Genomic DNA, 15,969 nt, shown 5'->3' with positions numbered 1-15,969 from the left:
AGAGGAGAGCTCTCTTTTGAACTCTAGTCCTGTATGTCACTTAGCTACATGACATCGACACCTGCTATCCCATGGCACAGCAAGCCATATCCCTGGGTCTCCTCTCTCCCTCACTGCCACATCACCTTCTTCCCATTGCCAATGCCTTAGCTAAGTCCCTCATCATCTCTCTAGGATAACTCCTAACTAGTCACCCCGTATCCAATCTCACTGCCGTCCACTTCCTAATCCTCTGCTGCAAATTCTTCAGTGACTTCTGATTATTGATGGGTATGATCTCTAAACTTTTTTTATTGGACATTTCTATCATAAAAAATTGGGGCATGCAACCCAGTGTGTATAAGTATAAATCTGTAACACCACTGTGCTAATACATCATGTACATTATAAAAATTCACACAAAAGGGGTATCATTAAAAGATGAAACATAAGTACATGTAAATAGAAGTTTTATCTTTTTTCTCCCTATATCCCAATAAAACCTATTTGGGAGAATACTGTCCTAAATTATTACCAGAAGGGGTAATAAGTGTTTCAAGTAGGACAAGAAGGTAGACAAATGGAAGATATGGAAATGGCAGCATAGACAGAGTATACGCCCCCAAATGAAGACAGTATTCAAGGGCATCCAGTTCAGACTTCTCTATGTGGTATAGGGTGTTCTCCAGGTATTGATCATGCTATTCCTGTGGGGTTTTTTTAAAGATTTTATTTATTTATTCATGAGACACACACACACACACACACACACACACACACACACACAAACAGAGAGAGAGAGAGAGAGGCAGAGACACAGGCAGTGAGAGAAGCAGGCTCCATGCAGGGAGCCTGACGTGGGACTCAATCCCGGGACTCCAGGATCATGCCCTGGGCCGAAGGCGGCCCTAAACTGCTGAGCCACCCAGGCTGTCCCTATTCCTGTTTAAAATGCCTCTCCTACTCTAATTTGCAGTAGAGTATTCTACTCATTTTTGAAATGAAACGCATATGATATGTCCTTTAATGCAGCCTTTTCTGATCACCTCCCCAGACCCTACATCCTCATACCACAAGACTGTTGCATCTTCTTCACTTGGGACCAGAGTACTATTACTGCTTTCGTGTGTGTGTGTGTGTGTGTGTGTGTGTGTGTGTGTGTGTGTGTGTATAAACTCTGGAAGGCTGAAAGGCTCTGAAAGGCTGGGCCTGCTAAAGGAGGCCACAGAATAAAATTATCCATTTCCATGCTGATATTGTTACCAGTTCCTTACACACCTGGTGGACAAGGCAGGCATGAAGGCAAAGTTTCCAAACAGTAGGAGGGGGCCAAGAGGATATTAATCTCCCTCCACCTCACAGAATGGTGAAGGAAATATCTTAAAGGGTCTCATTAAATCATCACACCAAATTAGGTGGTGTCATCGGCAAAAGGATGCCTTCAACGGGACATGCGGACCAGAGTAGTGTGTCCTCTGACCAGGGGTGTTACTATGCCTCTTAGTCTATGCAGCCTTTGATGTGTGATAAGATGCATCCTTTGTCTATGTTAAAAGAAGGCATTCTTTGCTCTTAACTGTTGGTATGAACCATATTATCTTCCTTCTATGACAGTTGTACAATGCCTATTTCCCCAGAGACTATAAGCTAGAGGGCAGGGATCATTCCTTTTTCAATATTCCAAGGTCTTGAGGTGCCTGGGTGGTTCAGTTGGTTAAGTGTCTGCCTTCAGCTCAGGTCATGATCCCATGGTCCTGGGATCTAGCTGAGCACCAGGCTTCCTGCTCAGTGGGGAGCCTGCTTCTCTCTCTGCCTGCCATTTTCCCTGCTTGTGCTCTCTCTCACTCTCTTTCTCTGTCAAGTAAGTAAATAAATAGATAAATACTTTAAAAAATATTCCAGGGTAGCCTGGGTGGCTCAGCAGTTTAGGGCATGATCCTGGAGACCTCAGATCAAGTCCCATGTCACGCACCCTGCATGGAGCCTACTTCTCCCTCTGCCTGTGTCTCTGCCTCTCTCTCTGTCTCTCATGAATAAATAAATAAAACCTTTAAAAAATATTCCAAAGTCTAGTGTAGTGCCTGGCACATAGTAGAAGCTCAAAAGATGGTGCTAAATGAATGAATGAATATTACAGATGTGAAATGATGATCAGAGATATGAAGTGAGTCACTCAGGTTTAAAGGGGCCAGTAAGTGGTAGGGACTGGCCATGAATGGGCATTTCTGTCTCCATATTTGATAAGAAATTGGTAACCAGGATCAAGGTTTAAATTATTATCTACATGCCAGTGATGTCCAAATTCCTTTTTCTGGAATCTTGATTGCATCTCCAGCTCCCCATCTGACCTATCTCCATTTGGTTGGTAAACATATGGCTCAAACTCAGCTTGGCAACAAAAGAACTCTTGCTTTTGCTTTTATTCCCCCCAGTCATGCTCATATTTGACGCCACCATTTATCTAGCTGCTCAGACCAAAATCCTAAAGAATTCTCTTTCCCTCAGTTCCCATACCTACCCCATCTGAAAGTCCTACTGGCTCAAATACCTATGTCATACAGACATCCAGGACTGGACACAACAGCCACAGTGGACCTCAAAAAACACAAACTGGATCATGTGACTTTGCTGCTTCTTGTCTTCCAATTACATACAATAGAAGAACCTTGGTTCTTCAAAGGTCCCGTCCTTTCCTGCACCTGCTAATAAGCTCATGCCATCAGACCTCATTTTTTATTTCCTAAACACACCAAATGTATTCTTCTCCAGGGTCTCTGCACTGGTTGTTCCCTCAGCCTGGCTTCTCATCAGTTGGGTCTTTCTTAGTTTAGATGGCTCTTCCTTGGAGAGGTCTTCTCTCATGACCAGCTAATGCAATCACTCAATCATGTGTCACACCTCTCTGTGTTAATTCTCCCCCTACCAGTTATTGCTATGTGATGTTCTCCTTGTTACTTTGTATTTTTATGTGAGTTATCATCTGTCTTCCCCCATTCCAGTGTAGGTTCCTACAGAGCAGAGGATGGGTCTCTCTTGTTCTTTGCTGAACCCAGAGCCGGAACTCCCTTAGGGCCCGACAGGCTATGCCCTTTACAACCCTGGGACAACAGGCACAGGCACCAGGATGTAAGAAGTACCCCCTAAAACACCTAGCCTCAGGACTTGGTACAGAACAGTACTCACAAAATCTTTACTGAATAAATGAATCAAGCTGAATAAAGTCTCTGTCATAAGGAAATTCCATATACATAATTCTGCCTAATTTTTACAGGTAGGGAAATGTATATGAAGATAAGTTTCATTTCTGTGTTATCTAAAGAGTCACACTTATAAAATGTTGAAGTCAGAGTTCCATCTAGTCACTATCTATATGGAACAATGAGACTCCTCAAAGCAATTAGAATAGTTAAGAATAATTATGTTTCTCAGAGAAGATTTATTTACTCAACTATCCTTATATCTGAGTTGAATGATTTAATCTAAGAAGCACCAACTTTATAGTAACAGATTGTGATGTCAACGGCATGTCACTAGAAATGATTAGAGAGGTAAAAGCACAAGAGTGCATTTCCATGTTTCCCAAAGTCTGAACTAGCACATGCACAGTCAGGATTGACTTTAATAGGGGCTGGCAACACACTGTACCTCTTGAACTCATGGCTTTTGTCTAACGACAGCTTTGGCATAATTTTTGAATAATTGAAGAACAAAAGTTTTCAAACCTCACACTCCACTTTTGTTGCACATGCCAACATCACTTTATCTGGAGCTACTATAAAACTTGCCCAACAAGTGAGGATAACATTTACATTACAAAAAAATTAGCTTTTCAGGAAACATTTGGTGAACACATGCATTTTGTACATTAAATGACATCTTTGCAAATAACAAAATAAATAAGGTCCCACTTGACCCGAGGGATCTGGGGTTTGTTTCATTAATAAACACTGACTTAAGGAGCAAACTTAAGATGAATGAATCACCAGTTTAATTTTAACCTTTTTAAAGACCTGTAACTTTCAAGTCTTTCCACTGGAAAATCCCCTTGCTTTGAGATGCTAGGCCTGGCTGGGCTGTTGGTTTCATGTTCACTGGAAGCTCCTCTGTAACACAGACTGATGATATCAGTGAGACATGCACACACATATACACATGTGTGCATGTACACACACACACTGCAAGATTAATGCTGCCTTGAGACCGCCCCTATTAACAAGGGAAGAGACCCTAGGTCCAGGCTACATACTTTAGTAAACTCCATTCTTTAAGGACGCCATTAACTCATTTTCAAATATTACTAATACCTTCAGGCCTTGACCTCATACCTAAGAAAAACAAATCAAAACAAACTGGAAAAATAACACACATTTTCAAACCCTCCAAGTCTAATGATGTATTGTTTCTTCCTGATTCCTTGTGATCTTTCTCGAACCTCCCAGTACACAAATGCCCCCAACTACTTGAGAGGTCAGGTAACAATTTAAAATAATTGTCAGGTACCAATGTAAAACAAATGAAGAAAAATAAGTTTCACTGAGTTTTAATATTCATTTTAACTGAAAAACATTACCTCAAGTTTCACATTAATCCACCAATTTCAAGGCTGTAGGTCTCAATTAGGCCAATTTTTATCATCTAAATGTTTTCTCCTATTAATGATATTTTTCAAATATTTTCTGTACACAAATATTAAAGCAGTTTGAAAACAGACTATAATTTTCATGTAGTTCCTTTGCTTTTCTCCTCAAACACAAGGTTAGGGTCTCCCTAACATCGATTCCTGTCATTTTTCTCATGAGAAATTCTCAGGTGTTAAATATCTTTTCTATCATGCAACTAGGCATGATTCCAATTAGTCCTGAATGGAAGACAAAATGACAGTTTAATAAGCTTCAATTTGCCAGCTCTTTGAACATTTGATGATATCATCATTTTGCCAATCATTTCTTGCACTTTGGCTCCGACCTCCCTGTCACAAAAAATTACCTCAAATTTCTAAATAAAGACATCAAGGATGTCTCTGAGAGAACTGACTGAGTCAGAAATCCAAAAATGACTTTTCCAAGACATCAAGAAAGAAGAACTATTCATCCAATATTTCCTCAAAGATAAATTTCTGCCAACATTCTTAGTAATTTCATTGAGGCAGAGGTGAAAAGGACAAGAGCAATATGCTAAAAATAACTGAAGGCATTTTTCCTTATGTCAATGGGAATGACATTCAGTATGTGGAATAACAATTCATCTCTGAGGTATTTTATGTGAAAAGAAAAGAAAAGAAAGAAAAGAGAAAGAAAGAAAAGAAAAGAAAAAAAGAAAAGAAAAGAAAAGAAAAGAAAAGAAAAGAAAAGAAAAGAAAAGAGAAAAAAGAATTCACCTGAAAAACTTCTCATTTTGACTAAGCCAAATTGCATCAACATAAATTGATTCTGAGGATTCTAAAGGAAACACATTTTCTAATTATTCCTTGTATTTCTATCAAGAAAGTCTCCCAGTTTGAATTTACTCAACCTCTATGACCTCACTTCAGAAAGGTTTGGACTAGCTGTTGTCATGCAATCAGGATCATTATATGGGTTCCTTTAGGGAAAAAAATTCTTTGAGATTAAAATCTTTGAGATTTAAAAATTCATTCCATAAAATGAAGGGATCATTTGTAATATTACAAATTAATATATGAGTACAACAGATATTCACTTACAATAAACCATTCATAACAAACCATATTTCACCAGTACTAAATGTAAATCCCTAATTGATTTTTATAGAGCTTGGTAGATCCATTGATTTAAAAGCTTCCTGGATTCTTACTGTAGACATATCTTTTTATTTCAGTATTAATGTAAAAGCCAATAGTAAACCCATCTCAAAATCATATGCATTTTTCCATTCTACAAATTCTGAAACTTGTGGGAAGGAATTCTATTCCAAATAAAATATTAAGAATTGCACACCTCTTCAGAGTTTAATTTGTCTCAGAATAGAGACATAGCCATGGCTTGTGGTTCTGGAGAAAGTTTGAAACCACTAGCTAAATCTTAATTTGGATATACATAGTCTGAGTTATGAGCATCAGTATTTTATTTTATTAATTATTTTTAAAATATTTTATTTATTTATTCATGAGAGATACAGAGAGAGAGACAGAGACATAGGCAGAGGAGAAGCAGGCTCTCTTAAGGAGCCTGATGCGGACTTGATCCCAGGACCTGGGCATCAGAACCTGAGCCAAAGGCAGATGCTCAACCAATAAGCCACGCAGGTGCCCCCCTGGGTATCAGTATTTTAAATCCACTAGTGTATTAACAATACAAAATTGAAAATATAGTGGAATTATACAATTCCACAATTATACAGCAAGCTCATAAAGAAGCAGGCATATGGGACAGGGGACATTGCCATGAGTCTTAACCACACTAACTACTAGTTATGTAACCTTGGGCATTTGACTTGTGCTTTCTGAAACTTTTCTCATCAATAAAATGGAGTAACATACATTCATCCTATGGCCCAGGTAAGAAGGTCAAAACAGAGTTTCCAAATGGGAAATTTAATCCTTATTGAACATTGGAAGGGTAGATGATGATGATGCAATGCGACGGACCTAGCAGACAGCCTGGTGCATGGGAAGCATGCAATAAATATTTGTTACTGCTGCTGCTGTTAAACACAAACAAGCATAAAAATTCAGTGTTGTTCTAGGAGGTATTGCTTACTAAAACTGGAACTCACACAGCATGATTCAATTACGACTTTGCAGCAACGTCAAGTATGGCGAATCAGTGAAAGAAATGCAAATTGCGATGAGAATCTCAGCTTGAGGAACAAAGAATACCAGTGTCTCTCTCTCTCCTGCTAGGCAAAGGTTCACATATAACCCTGTGCCTTTTCTGCTGTGTCCAAGTTCTCCAAAAAATCTAAAATCTCTTTTGAAAGAGGCTGTGAGATAAAGAACGAGCACTGAATTAAAATTAAGAAGCCCTGGTTTGTTCGTTCTGTGACCTTGGGCAAGATAATGTCCTTGAACCAGAGGTTCTTTATCTGTGAACCGAAAATAATTGGATGTGGTCATCTCTTTACTCAATCTGGCAATGTTACTGCTGGATACTTAGATACCTGACATGACTACAAGGTGCGTGTCCAGCACCACATGCTGTATCAACAGACTTGTGCTCCCTGGGCAGCTCTCTAGTTTCCATCACTGCAGAAAACACTGCACCCCCTATTTTAAATATCTCCAGAATTTAATTATTACTTCTTCAAGAACAACTTTAATATTTCAAAAAAAAATCTATGAAGTATAATGAGAACGAAAGACAGATTTTTAAAGCAATCATTCAATTGACACGGAGTTGTTAATTCAAAGGGAATACTTTATGTTATGATTTGGAAGGTTTGTCTTTAAAAGGAATATTCTTTATCTAAAAGTGGACCACATGCCATGGAATGTGGTTTCCATGGTAACTGCCACATTTAAAAAATATGCACAGGACTAAAGATACACTGTATAGTACTTCTACAAATGGATCATTCTTAGAGAAACTGATTTCCTTGTCTCAGCTTGTTTTTATTTTTTCATCTTAATATAATTTTCTCCACAATGAGGATCAAGTTGAATTATTTATAATAGTTTAATTATAGGTATATATGCTATTTTGTACTTAAAAGATGAAAATAACTACAGAATTTTAGAATTACAATGGAAAAAGAAAGCTAGTGATCTACGGAAAATGTAAACTTTACTTGAAAGGTTATCTTTCCATCTTTCCTCCTAACGAAGCACCTAAGTATTCTTATACACAGAAATATATATAAGATATAAACAAAACATCTTATTAAGTATATGTGATACTATTAGACAAACCACCATTTGATACTAGTAAAACGACATCTCTGCATTGATATATATCCATTTCAAAATATAAGAACTTTGGTCGTATTTGGAAAATTCTGTATAACCTATGCTTTTAGTATCTGAAAAACAGTACTTCCCTCCTGCAGGCTTTTAAAAATGGCTTAGTTAGTAGGACAACCTCTGTTTATATTCTAAATGTCTACAGTAAGTTTTGATCTATCTTAAACACAGCACTTAGATAATACTATAAAACTTCATCTAAAGAAAATAAATGGAAAATCGTAATGTGTGGTTTTGCCACAAGTCCACTGAAAAAGTCTTATTTTCTTTTTGCAGAATAATAAAGTAAATGCTAAAAACATCTTCCCACCATCTCTTATGTCTGACACTAAACATGACGTACATTGTAGCAAAACCCCCCTTAATACTTAAAAACACACTTAATTCCATTCCTCTTTCCATCTAACACAGATAAGTCAGTGTAGCGGGGAAAGTATCAAAGTGTGGTGTGTACACAGCTGGAACACCAGGCAACCACTCTGATGTGGCTGTATGTGTCACCAGGGACACAAGGGGAACAAAAAGCGGGGTTACATTAACAGCAACAGCCTCATTATGTTGGGGGAAAGATATTTACATAGTTTGGTTTTTCCAAGACATCAGTCCACCCAAAGAGATAAAAATATTTACTACCTCAAAACAAAGTAAATGATATTAGTGAATAAATATTGATGATAAAGTACCAGTTTGGTTATGTAGGTAGAAAGCAACCTCTTTTACAAATAGATACAAATAGCCTACACTACTGGACCAAATTACCACTTACTTTTATTTCTCAGAGTTTTCCATAATATAAATTCAGAGGACAAGAGAATTAGAAGAAAGAGAGTAACAGTCTTGGAAATTACTAGTAGGGCATTAACTCTTAAACTATTTCTAATCTCAGCCATGTTTCTAATTGGAACTTCCTAAAGACATTTTTCTAAGGGTTTCAGGATCAGTCACATAATGAAAGTACTGGAATTTGCTAGGCTTGTGACTTAAAATATACTTTCATTTTATTACATAATATGTGCAAAACTGGATCCCTTCTTGAAGCAGATGTGTTTTTGGTATTAAGAATGATGGTGTTTTCAATTAATTAACATGAAATTTGGACACATTAAAATAAAACCCGCTAATTACATTTTGTGAAAGTACTTAGAGAATCTGGTCCTACAAGATTTTATTTCCAAATGTCTTAACATATAGAGTTTGTCATCAGTTACGTTGGTCAGTGGCCTTTATGCTAACTCCTATGTCATAAATTTATCTCAGAACTGAGAGCTAGAAAAAAATGAACTGGTATGATTTCTTTCATAGATAATTAGAGCTACACAGTTCATCATGTTTCCCTCTTTGCTGTGGCTTCTAGGTGAGCTCAAAGCTCAAACTTGTACTTAACTAAAGCATTTTTTAAAAAAGATATAGATCTTCTGGTGGGTTAATAACATTTATTGCTTAATTACTATTTTCAGTATATTTTACCTGTTTAAATGTGTGTTTATTATAAAATGCTGCCTCAAATCCTTTTTGAAAGTGGTTGGCACATAAAGAAATTAAACTCAATGTGTTCAAAGGAAAAATATTCCCCTACAAAAGCCCAAAGACCATGCATAGGTTTAGCAGAAATGTTCAGAACACACATATTGCTAAATTTATCCATAAGCAATCTTTGAAGAATGATAGCCAGTATTCAATCCAATGCACGCAGGCACATACCCAGTTTATAAATGGACATTTTTATTTTGGACCCAGGCTACCAAATTCATGGAAAACAAAGTGATGTTACTGAGATATAATTTTAAAAATTAAAATTATCTGACCTCAAATAGCTTTTCTGGAAGATATTTTTAGGTAGAAAAGAGAAAGAGGAGGATTTCTGAAAATCCTACATTCTAGAATTAGCAACAAGGCAGCTTCTTACTTATCAAAATGGCAAAATCAAGATGCTCTGTCCATTTATTATGCAAAGTTCATTCATATGAGCATCATGGTTCTCAGTTTAAGAAATCAAGAAAGGCATTGAGATGCCAGTGTTAGGCAAGATCCAATTTCCTATATACAAATTTTTTAAGTTTAATGTATTTTTGGATCTCGTGATAACCTTCTCTAAGTTTGGTGTACTAATTTGCCTTACTATACTGATGGTGGTTCACAGTGGCTGCTGTGGTTACCCTGAGTTTTCCATGTGTCTGTACCCCAACAGATCACATAGACAGCTGTCCTATGATGGTGACCCCACCTCTGGGGCAGGTCGCAAAGGTTCTCTACAGTATTCATATATACACTCTGGTGACAAACATAAAAAAGATCAAGCAATCTCCAGGTGGTACAGGGTCCTAAAAGAACAACTAAGAGGTCAAGGAACCTAAGTTATGTTTTTCTTGTCATTCAAAAGAATAAACTGTTGAAATTCTTTCACTACATTGCAGTTCAAAAGCAAAATGACATGCAGAACCACCATGTTAGAAGAAGCTCTCCTAAGATTGTCATAACAAAACTATACATTTTCTTTGTATTAAAAAATATTATTAAGTCAATCAAATCATCCTCCAAATTAATTTCAATAAGAGGGATCTGGCAAATGAGAAATATTAGACAATGAGGTTGTAACTTCTTATTATCTACTGACCTGGATGCTTTTTCTTAAACATTATGACCCTAGGTAGATACCAGGTTGACCATCTTGTATGAGGATGGTAAAATTTAATGTGAATTTTAGCAAATGTAAGCATCACAACATAAAATATCCTACTTAATTGAAAATCAGGTTATGACAAAGATATAACATATGCATAGAATAATTAGCTAAATGCACCAAATAAAATGAAAGAAATAGTTAATTGTCCTTAGTTGCATTACTATATCTTCGGATTTCTCTATAAAACAGAAATTACCTGGGTAACAACTAACCTGTAATAATTATACAGCATATTCACCAAAAGGGAGTAGTTCCTGTTTGATATATGATTCACCTTACGGTAAGTAACTATACTTTAAAATAATGGTTTTCTTATCAGTATACATTATATGTTTGGAAGAAACCAAAAGTAGACCTTTAGTATATTGTCTGCATTGAACAATCTGATGGAAGAAAAAATGGCAAGCAAAGCTGCAGTATCCAAAATAGGTACCTTCACTCGTCCTCTTTTGGTTAAGTATTTCAAACAATCCTTTTTACAAAATGGCCTCCATTGCTAAACGGGAGTAGCTAAACATGAACTGAAAATCAAATCTCTCTGGAACTAAAAATTAAAAATATATAATCCAATATTTAAGATACATCACACATGTATCAAGCCACAAAACAATGATTTGAAAATAATATCTATTTAAAAAATATATATCCACTTTGCTTTTTTGAAATTCGTGAATGGAATTCAGGACTTCAAAGGTATACATTATATTATTTAAATCATAACCATGAAAAGATATATTTGAAAAATTTAGATCTTACCTGAAGGAAATATTGAATTAATATCCTCAATGAATAACCAAAATAAATACAAATTATTAGCATTTTGGTATACATGATAATATTTTTAAAAATATAACTTATTGGGAAAGTTTTTTTAAAACACATTCTCTAAAAACAATTAAATTTAGCTTACACAGAAAATCATTTTCATTCAGATCAAGAATGCATTTAGCCTTAGTTTCCATTGCTTTACTAGCATTCCCATGACAACAATTCCGATTGTTCCAAGAAAGACACAAAATAGGAGAAACACAATCCTATCCTACAATATTTGAAGAGGTCATATGGTCCTCATACTGATTATTTCAATTAGAAGAAATTCATTAAGAACCTTATTGTACTCTCCCTGTGACTTAATTATATGTAATAATTCTAAAATTTCCCTTTTGTTATTGGATGAACCGCACCCTATATATGGCAGATATGACGTATGTAAAATCACAAAGATTTCCTAAATTTGGCCTCCACTACTGTCAGCTTTCCACAACAGCACCAAAATAGTAGGAAGTTACATAAATTAATGTATTTTATTGTATCAAGTATTCAATTCTACTATGCAAACAGACCCTACACAGACTCAGAACCCAAATACTTTATCATAGAAGACAATGGTAAGGCTTAGCATCATCTTTGAAGAAGAATGGAAGTTTGAAAATATTCTTAGTAAATTATACGGCTAACAATCAGAAGATCAGCATATATTTTATAAAGGCTCTAATGAGGTTGGTGGCAAAAATATAATACACGTTGATTTAGCAGGAACCACCTGACTCTCCTGGTACCATGGCTACTACAATGACTACCTTTTTAGTTAGCAAACCCCCCCAAAACAAATTGAAAATAGTTTTCCTATAAATGTATAACATTGACCAAAAAAACCCACGTTGAGTATACTTATAGTGCCCCAGTCATTTTCTGAAGGTAAAAGACAACTCAAGGTCAAATGAAAAATAACCAATAACCCTTATTCTTTGCCTTACCGCCTCCCGCCCTCCAACCAAGAAATAAACATCTTATTTAATCAGTAGTATTTTTATTGTTTAGATGATTATATAAAATTGTTCAAACACATGTCATAACAAATAGAAGGCTTAGTTCATTGTTTAAAAATTGTATTATTTGGGGAGAAAGGATAACTAGCAAGAAGCTTATGTGTGGTATGAATAATATGGTGAAGATTTCAATGGGAAAAAAAGAGGTATTTAGACCTAGTATATGATATGGTCTTATTAGAAAAGAAAATAATCTTTTTTTGTTATCAATTGCTCCTCAATTTTTCTTTAATAAAATGTCCCAGCAATCTCAAGAGGATACACTAAAGGCCTTTGATTATATATACCCTAAAGAACGTATTGTACCACAAAGATGCACACACCCAATAAGATTTTTTTTCATCTGAAATTTATAAAGATAATTTTCCATGCTGACAGTGCACATTTCATCCATAAGTTTGAAGAGTCAAATGCTACCACAGCTGGGGGTTATTCTGCCAAATGGCTTCCAACAGGGACTCCAGAGATGGAGGCTAGGAGGCATGTGCAATGTGCATGTAGGAAAAAGCGACAGACCTGATGGGAAATAGCCCTTCTCTGGAGTCATTTTTATCAATTACCATCTGAGTGATCTAATCAAATATAGAGTCTAATGAAAAAAAAAAAAAGCAATACCAGGAAGGAAAAGCAAATATTAAAACAGCTGCTTGATTACCTACAGAGATTAAAACAAAAAGCAAGGAGTGAGGCTGATATATTTCATAGGGATTTGCTGAGGCTGAGGGGAGGGGTAAGGGGCAGATACCTTAAAAAAATCCATCATGAAAGGCACCGAGACAAGATTATAAAAAAGGGGCCAAGTTATAGCGCGCCATGGGATTTTTAATCTGGCTACCTGTGGTTTCTGTAGTTAAAGCCTTATTCATCCTCAAAACGGGGGGGTAGGGAGAAGAAAACAAAAAAAAAATCACATTTATATGTCAGTTTTGCAAATGATCAAACAGCGTGCACCAACAAGAATAATAAGAAAACACTAAACGCTGATGACTTTTTAAAAATAGATACCCGTTTTATCAAATATTATTGATAATTACCTGTGAATCTCGTTTCTTGAACTCTTGAATTTGATTTTCGTGCTCCATATTGGCAGCGCGAAGCTGTTTTTCCAGGTTTTCAATTTCCCGTTCATGGTCTCGGACTAGGCTATCCTTCTCTGCGCTATGCTGCTGTGATAGGTGCGTCTTCTCCTGTTCATGCTCCAGCTTCAGCTCTACTATCTGATTGGACAATGAGGAGGACAGTTCATCAACAGAACATCCTTGTCGTCATGACAACTCATGGACAGCTTAATTTTTCTCTAATTTGTCCAAGTTGAAAATTTTATTTTTGCGTCATTATTACCTCACCCTTGAAATACTCTCGTCTGTGGGGGGTGGGGGGGAGGAATTTTATCCAAACCTCCTAATATTCAAGACAGTTGGGCATATTCAGGAAATCATTCTGCAATCTGTTGACATAAATGCCTGAACACTGAATAAAATTATGTTGAATGCTAGGTATTTCCTACCCAAGAATTCGGGTATTACTGATCTGCAATGGTTATAAATGGTTAATAGTCAGTACGCTTTGCTGTTTGCTTCAATATATACACGTAAAAGCAGCAATTAAATCGGTCAGTTTTCTTTATGATTTTCAAATAAAAGCTCGAAGCTAAATACGCATCTGGATTATTGTATATACAGTTGTCTTTTTAAAAAATAAAATGATAAATTTCAAAGCTCTATTATCTTGTTGTCAGCTACGGTAGACCAACATAAACAGATGTTATGTGTTCCAGAAGGGCACCTGCTGTGCTGCAAGCTTGCGCCATGATTTCATAAAGAGCATTCTATTCTCAGGATCCTTTCCCAGTCCACTCCACACTGGAGACTGTGACCTTGGCCAGTCTTAGCCTCTCCCTGCTAGACTGAATGGCAGCCCGAGACCAAGGGCCTGGTTGCCGCAGCTTTGATACTAATCCTCCCAGACTGTGCACAATGGCACCCTACCTGGCCTGCACACTATAGCCAGCCAGGCTGTCTTTGAAGCAGGTGATGAATAGGGGACTGCAGGAAGCCAGCTTCCCCAGTGAACTCCGGGCCACACAGCTGCTAAGAACAGTCACTTGGATTTTTCTTCAGTTTTGGTGGATTTCAGGGGGAAAAACTGCTGTTATCTAGAATATGTTGTGTTATTTTCGGCGTGAGAATCCATCTTCAAAAAAGCTAACAGTAGGAGCCTGCTCCAAATCGATCTTGTTTCTTGTTTCGTGCAATGAATCACCAGACTACCTTATCTTAAAGCGATAGCATTCATTTCTCCATGCGTGCATGCTACGTTAAATTTCAGAAGTTATTTTGAGATTTGAAATTCTCATCCTTTAATTGCAAATTAAGAATCAAAACACAAATTGAATATGCTTATAAACACAGGTTTCATCATTTTTTTCTTATTGTGATTTTTCTTAGAGTGGAAAATGAACAAGAAATTTCTGACCACTTATGAATGTATTACATATATACTATCGAGAAGAAAGGAAAAGATACTCACTTCTCCATACTTGTGCTTACCAGAACAAAATAATGTATAAAGTAATATAGAAACATTTATTTTGCATCTGAGAACAAAGACACATTCTAGTGAATTTGTGTCTACTTCAAATTTAGGGATCTTTCTTCCCTATTATTCTACTGCTGGCAATACATAGAAAATATAATATAACCATCTTCTCTTTATATACCAAGTGGTAAAGTTTTCTTTATTTAAAATTAATGGGCATGCTTTACTCTGTGACTCACACAACTACAATGTAAATCCCAAGAACAGAGAGAATTTAAAATTTTATTGATATTACTGCATTATTTCAGGCATCTGAGTTTATGAATTATTGAGTTGGGATATTTTTAGTTCTTGGACACATTATTATTTCTACTCAATGTTACACTACCAAGTATTATTATAATAAATTTATAAGTTTTAGTTAAAATCATTTAAGTTCACACATTGAAAGGAAGTAGATGGAGGTAGAGAGTTCTACGGATATCAGGATACTCAAAAGCCTCAGAAAAATTGAGAGAATGGGTGTGATTTAAAATTGATGGAAAACAACATATTTTACATACTCCAGGAAAAAGTAACCAGTTGACCTGTAATCAATGCAGAAGAATTATAGAACTCTTCCCCCAAGAAAAAACACATGACCAGAAGTCACCATGAGATCATTAGTAATGATGCTGCCTCATTTTAGGCTCTAAATAATGTACTTCCATAGTAACTTTCTCAGAGTTTTTTGAAAAGCTCCAGTAGACTGATCAATGACCCTGCCCAGGTTCAGATTTCAGTTTATTCATTTTTTAAAAATTAGGAACAAATGAAATTGAGATAGTGCAATTTCAAGCCTAAAGAGAGATGTTCATAAATTATTAGTAGTTTGTTATTATGTCAGGACCCATTGTTCAATGATGCTAGTTCATGAATGAATAAATCTCAGGGTTTCTGGAGCCTTTTAAAGTGAAACAGCTCAGGTTTGTCTGTTCGAACCAACACTACTTGGCCAACTTCTAGATGTTATGAACCTTTCTGGT

General features: G+C 36.2%; 1 protein-coding gene across 6 annotated transcripts in view; it reads right to left on the bottom strand.

Annotated features, from left to right (window-relative positions):
- CEP112 (centrosomal protein 112) overlaps positions 1 to 15,969 on the bottom strand; it is a 400,471-nt gene that overhangs the window by 192,678 nt on the left and 191,824 nt on the right. For all 6 annotated transcript variants that reach the window (XM_055323886.1, XM_055323903.1, XM_055323913.1 and 3 more), the window contains one exon: positions 13,441 to 13,623. In XM_055323886.1, the coding sequence (XP_055179861.1) occupies positions 13,441 to 13,623 (183 nt within the window). The remainder of the gene's footprint in view (positions 1 to 13,440; positions 13,624 to 15,969) is intronic.

This window comes from Nyctereutes procyonoides, unplaced genomic scaffold (assembly GCF_905146905.1).
Source record: "Nyctereutes procyonoides isolate TBG_1078 unplaced genomic scaffold, NYPRO_anot_genome, whole genome shotgun sequence".
NCBI lineage: Eukaryota > Metazoa > Chordata > Mammalia > Carnivora > Canidae > Nyctereutes > Nyctereutes procyonoides.
Note: the sequence above shows the minus strand (reverse complement) of the source record. Positions and strands in the feature narration are given on the sequence as shown.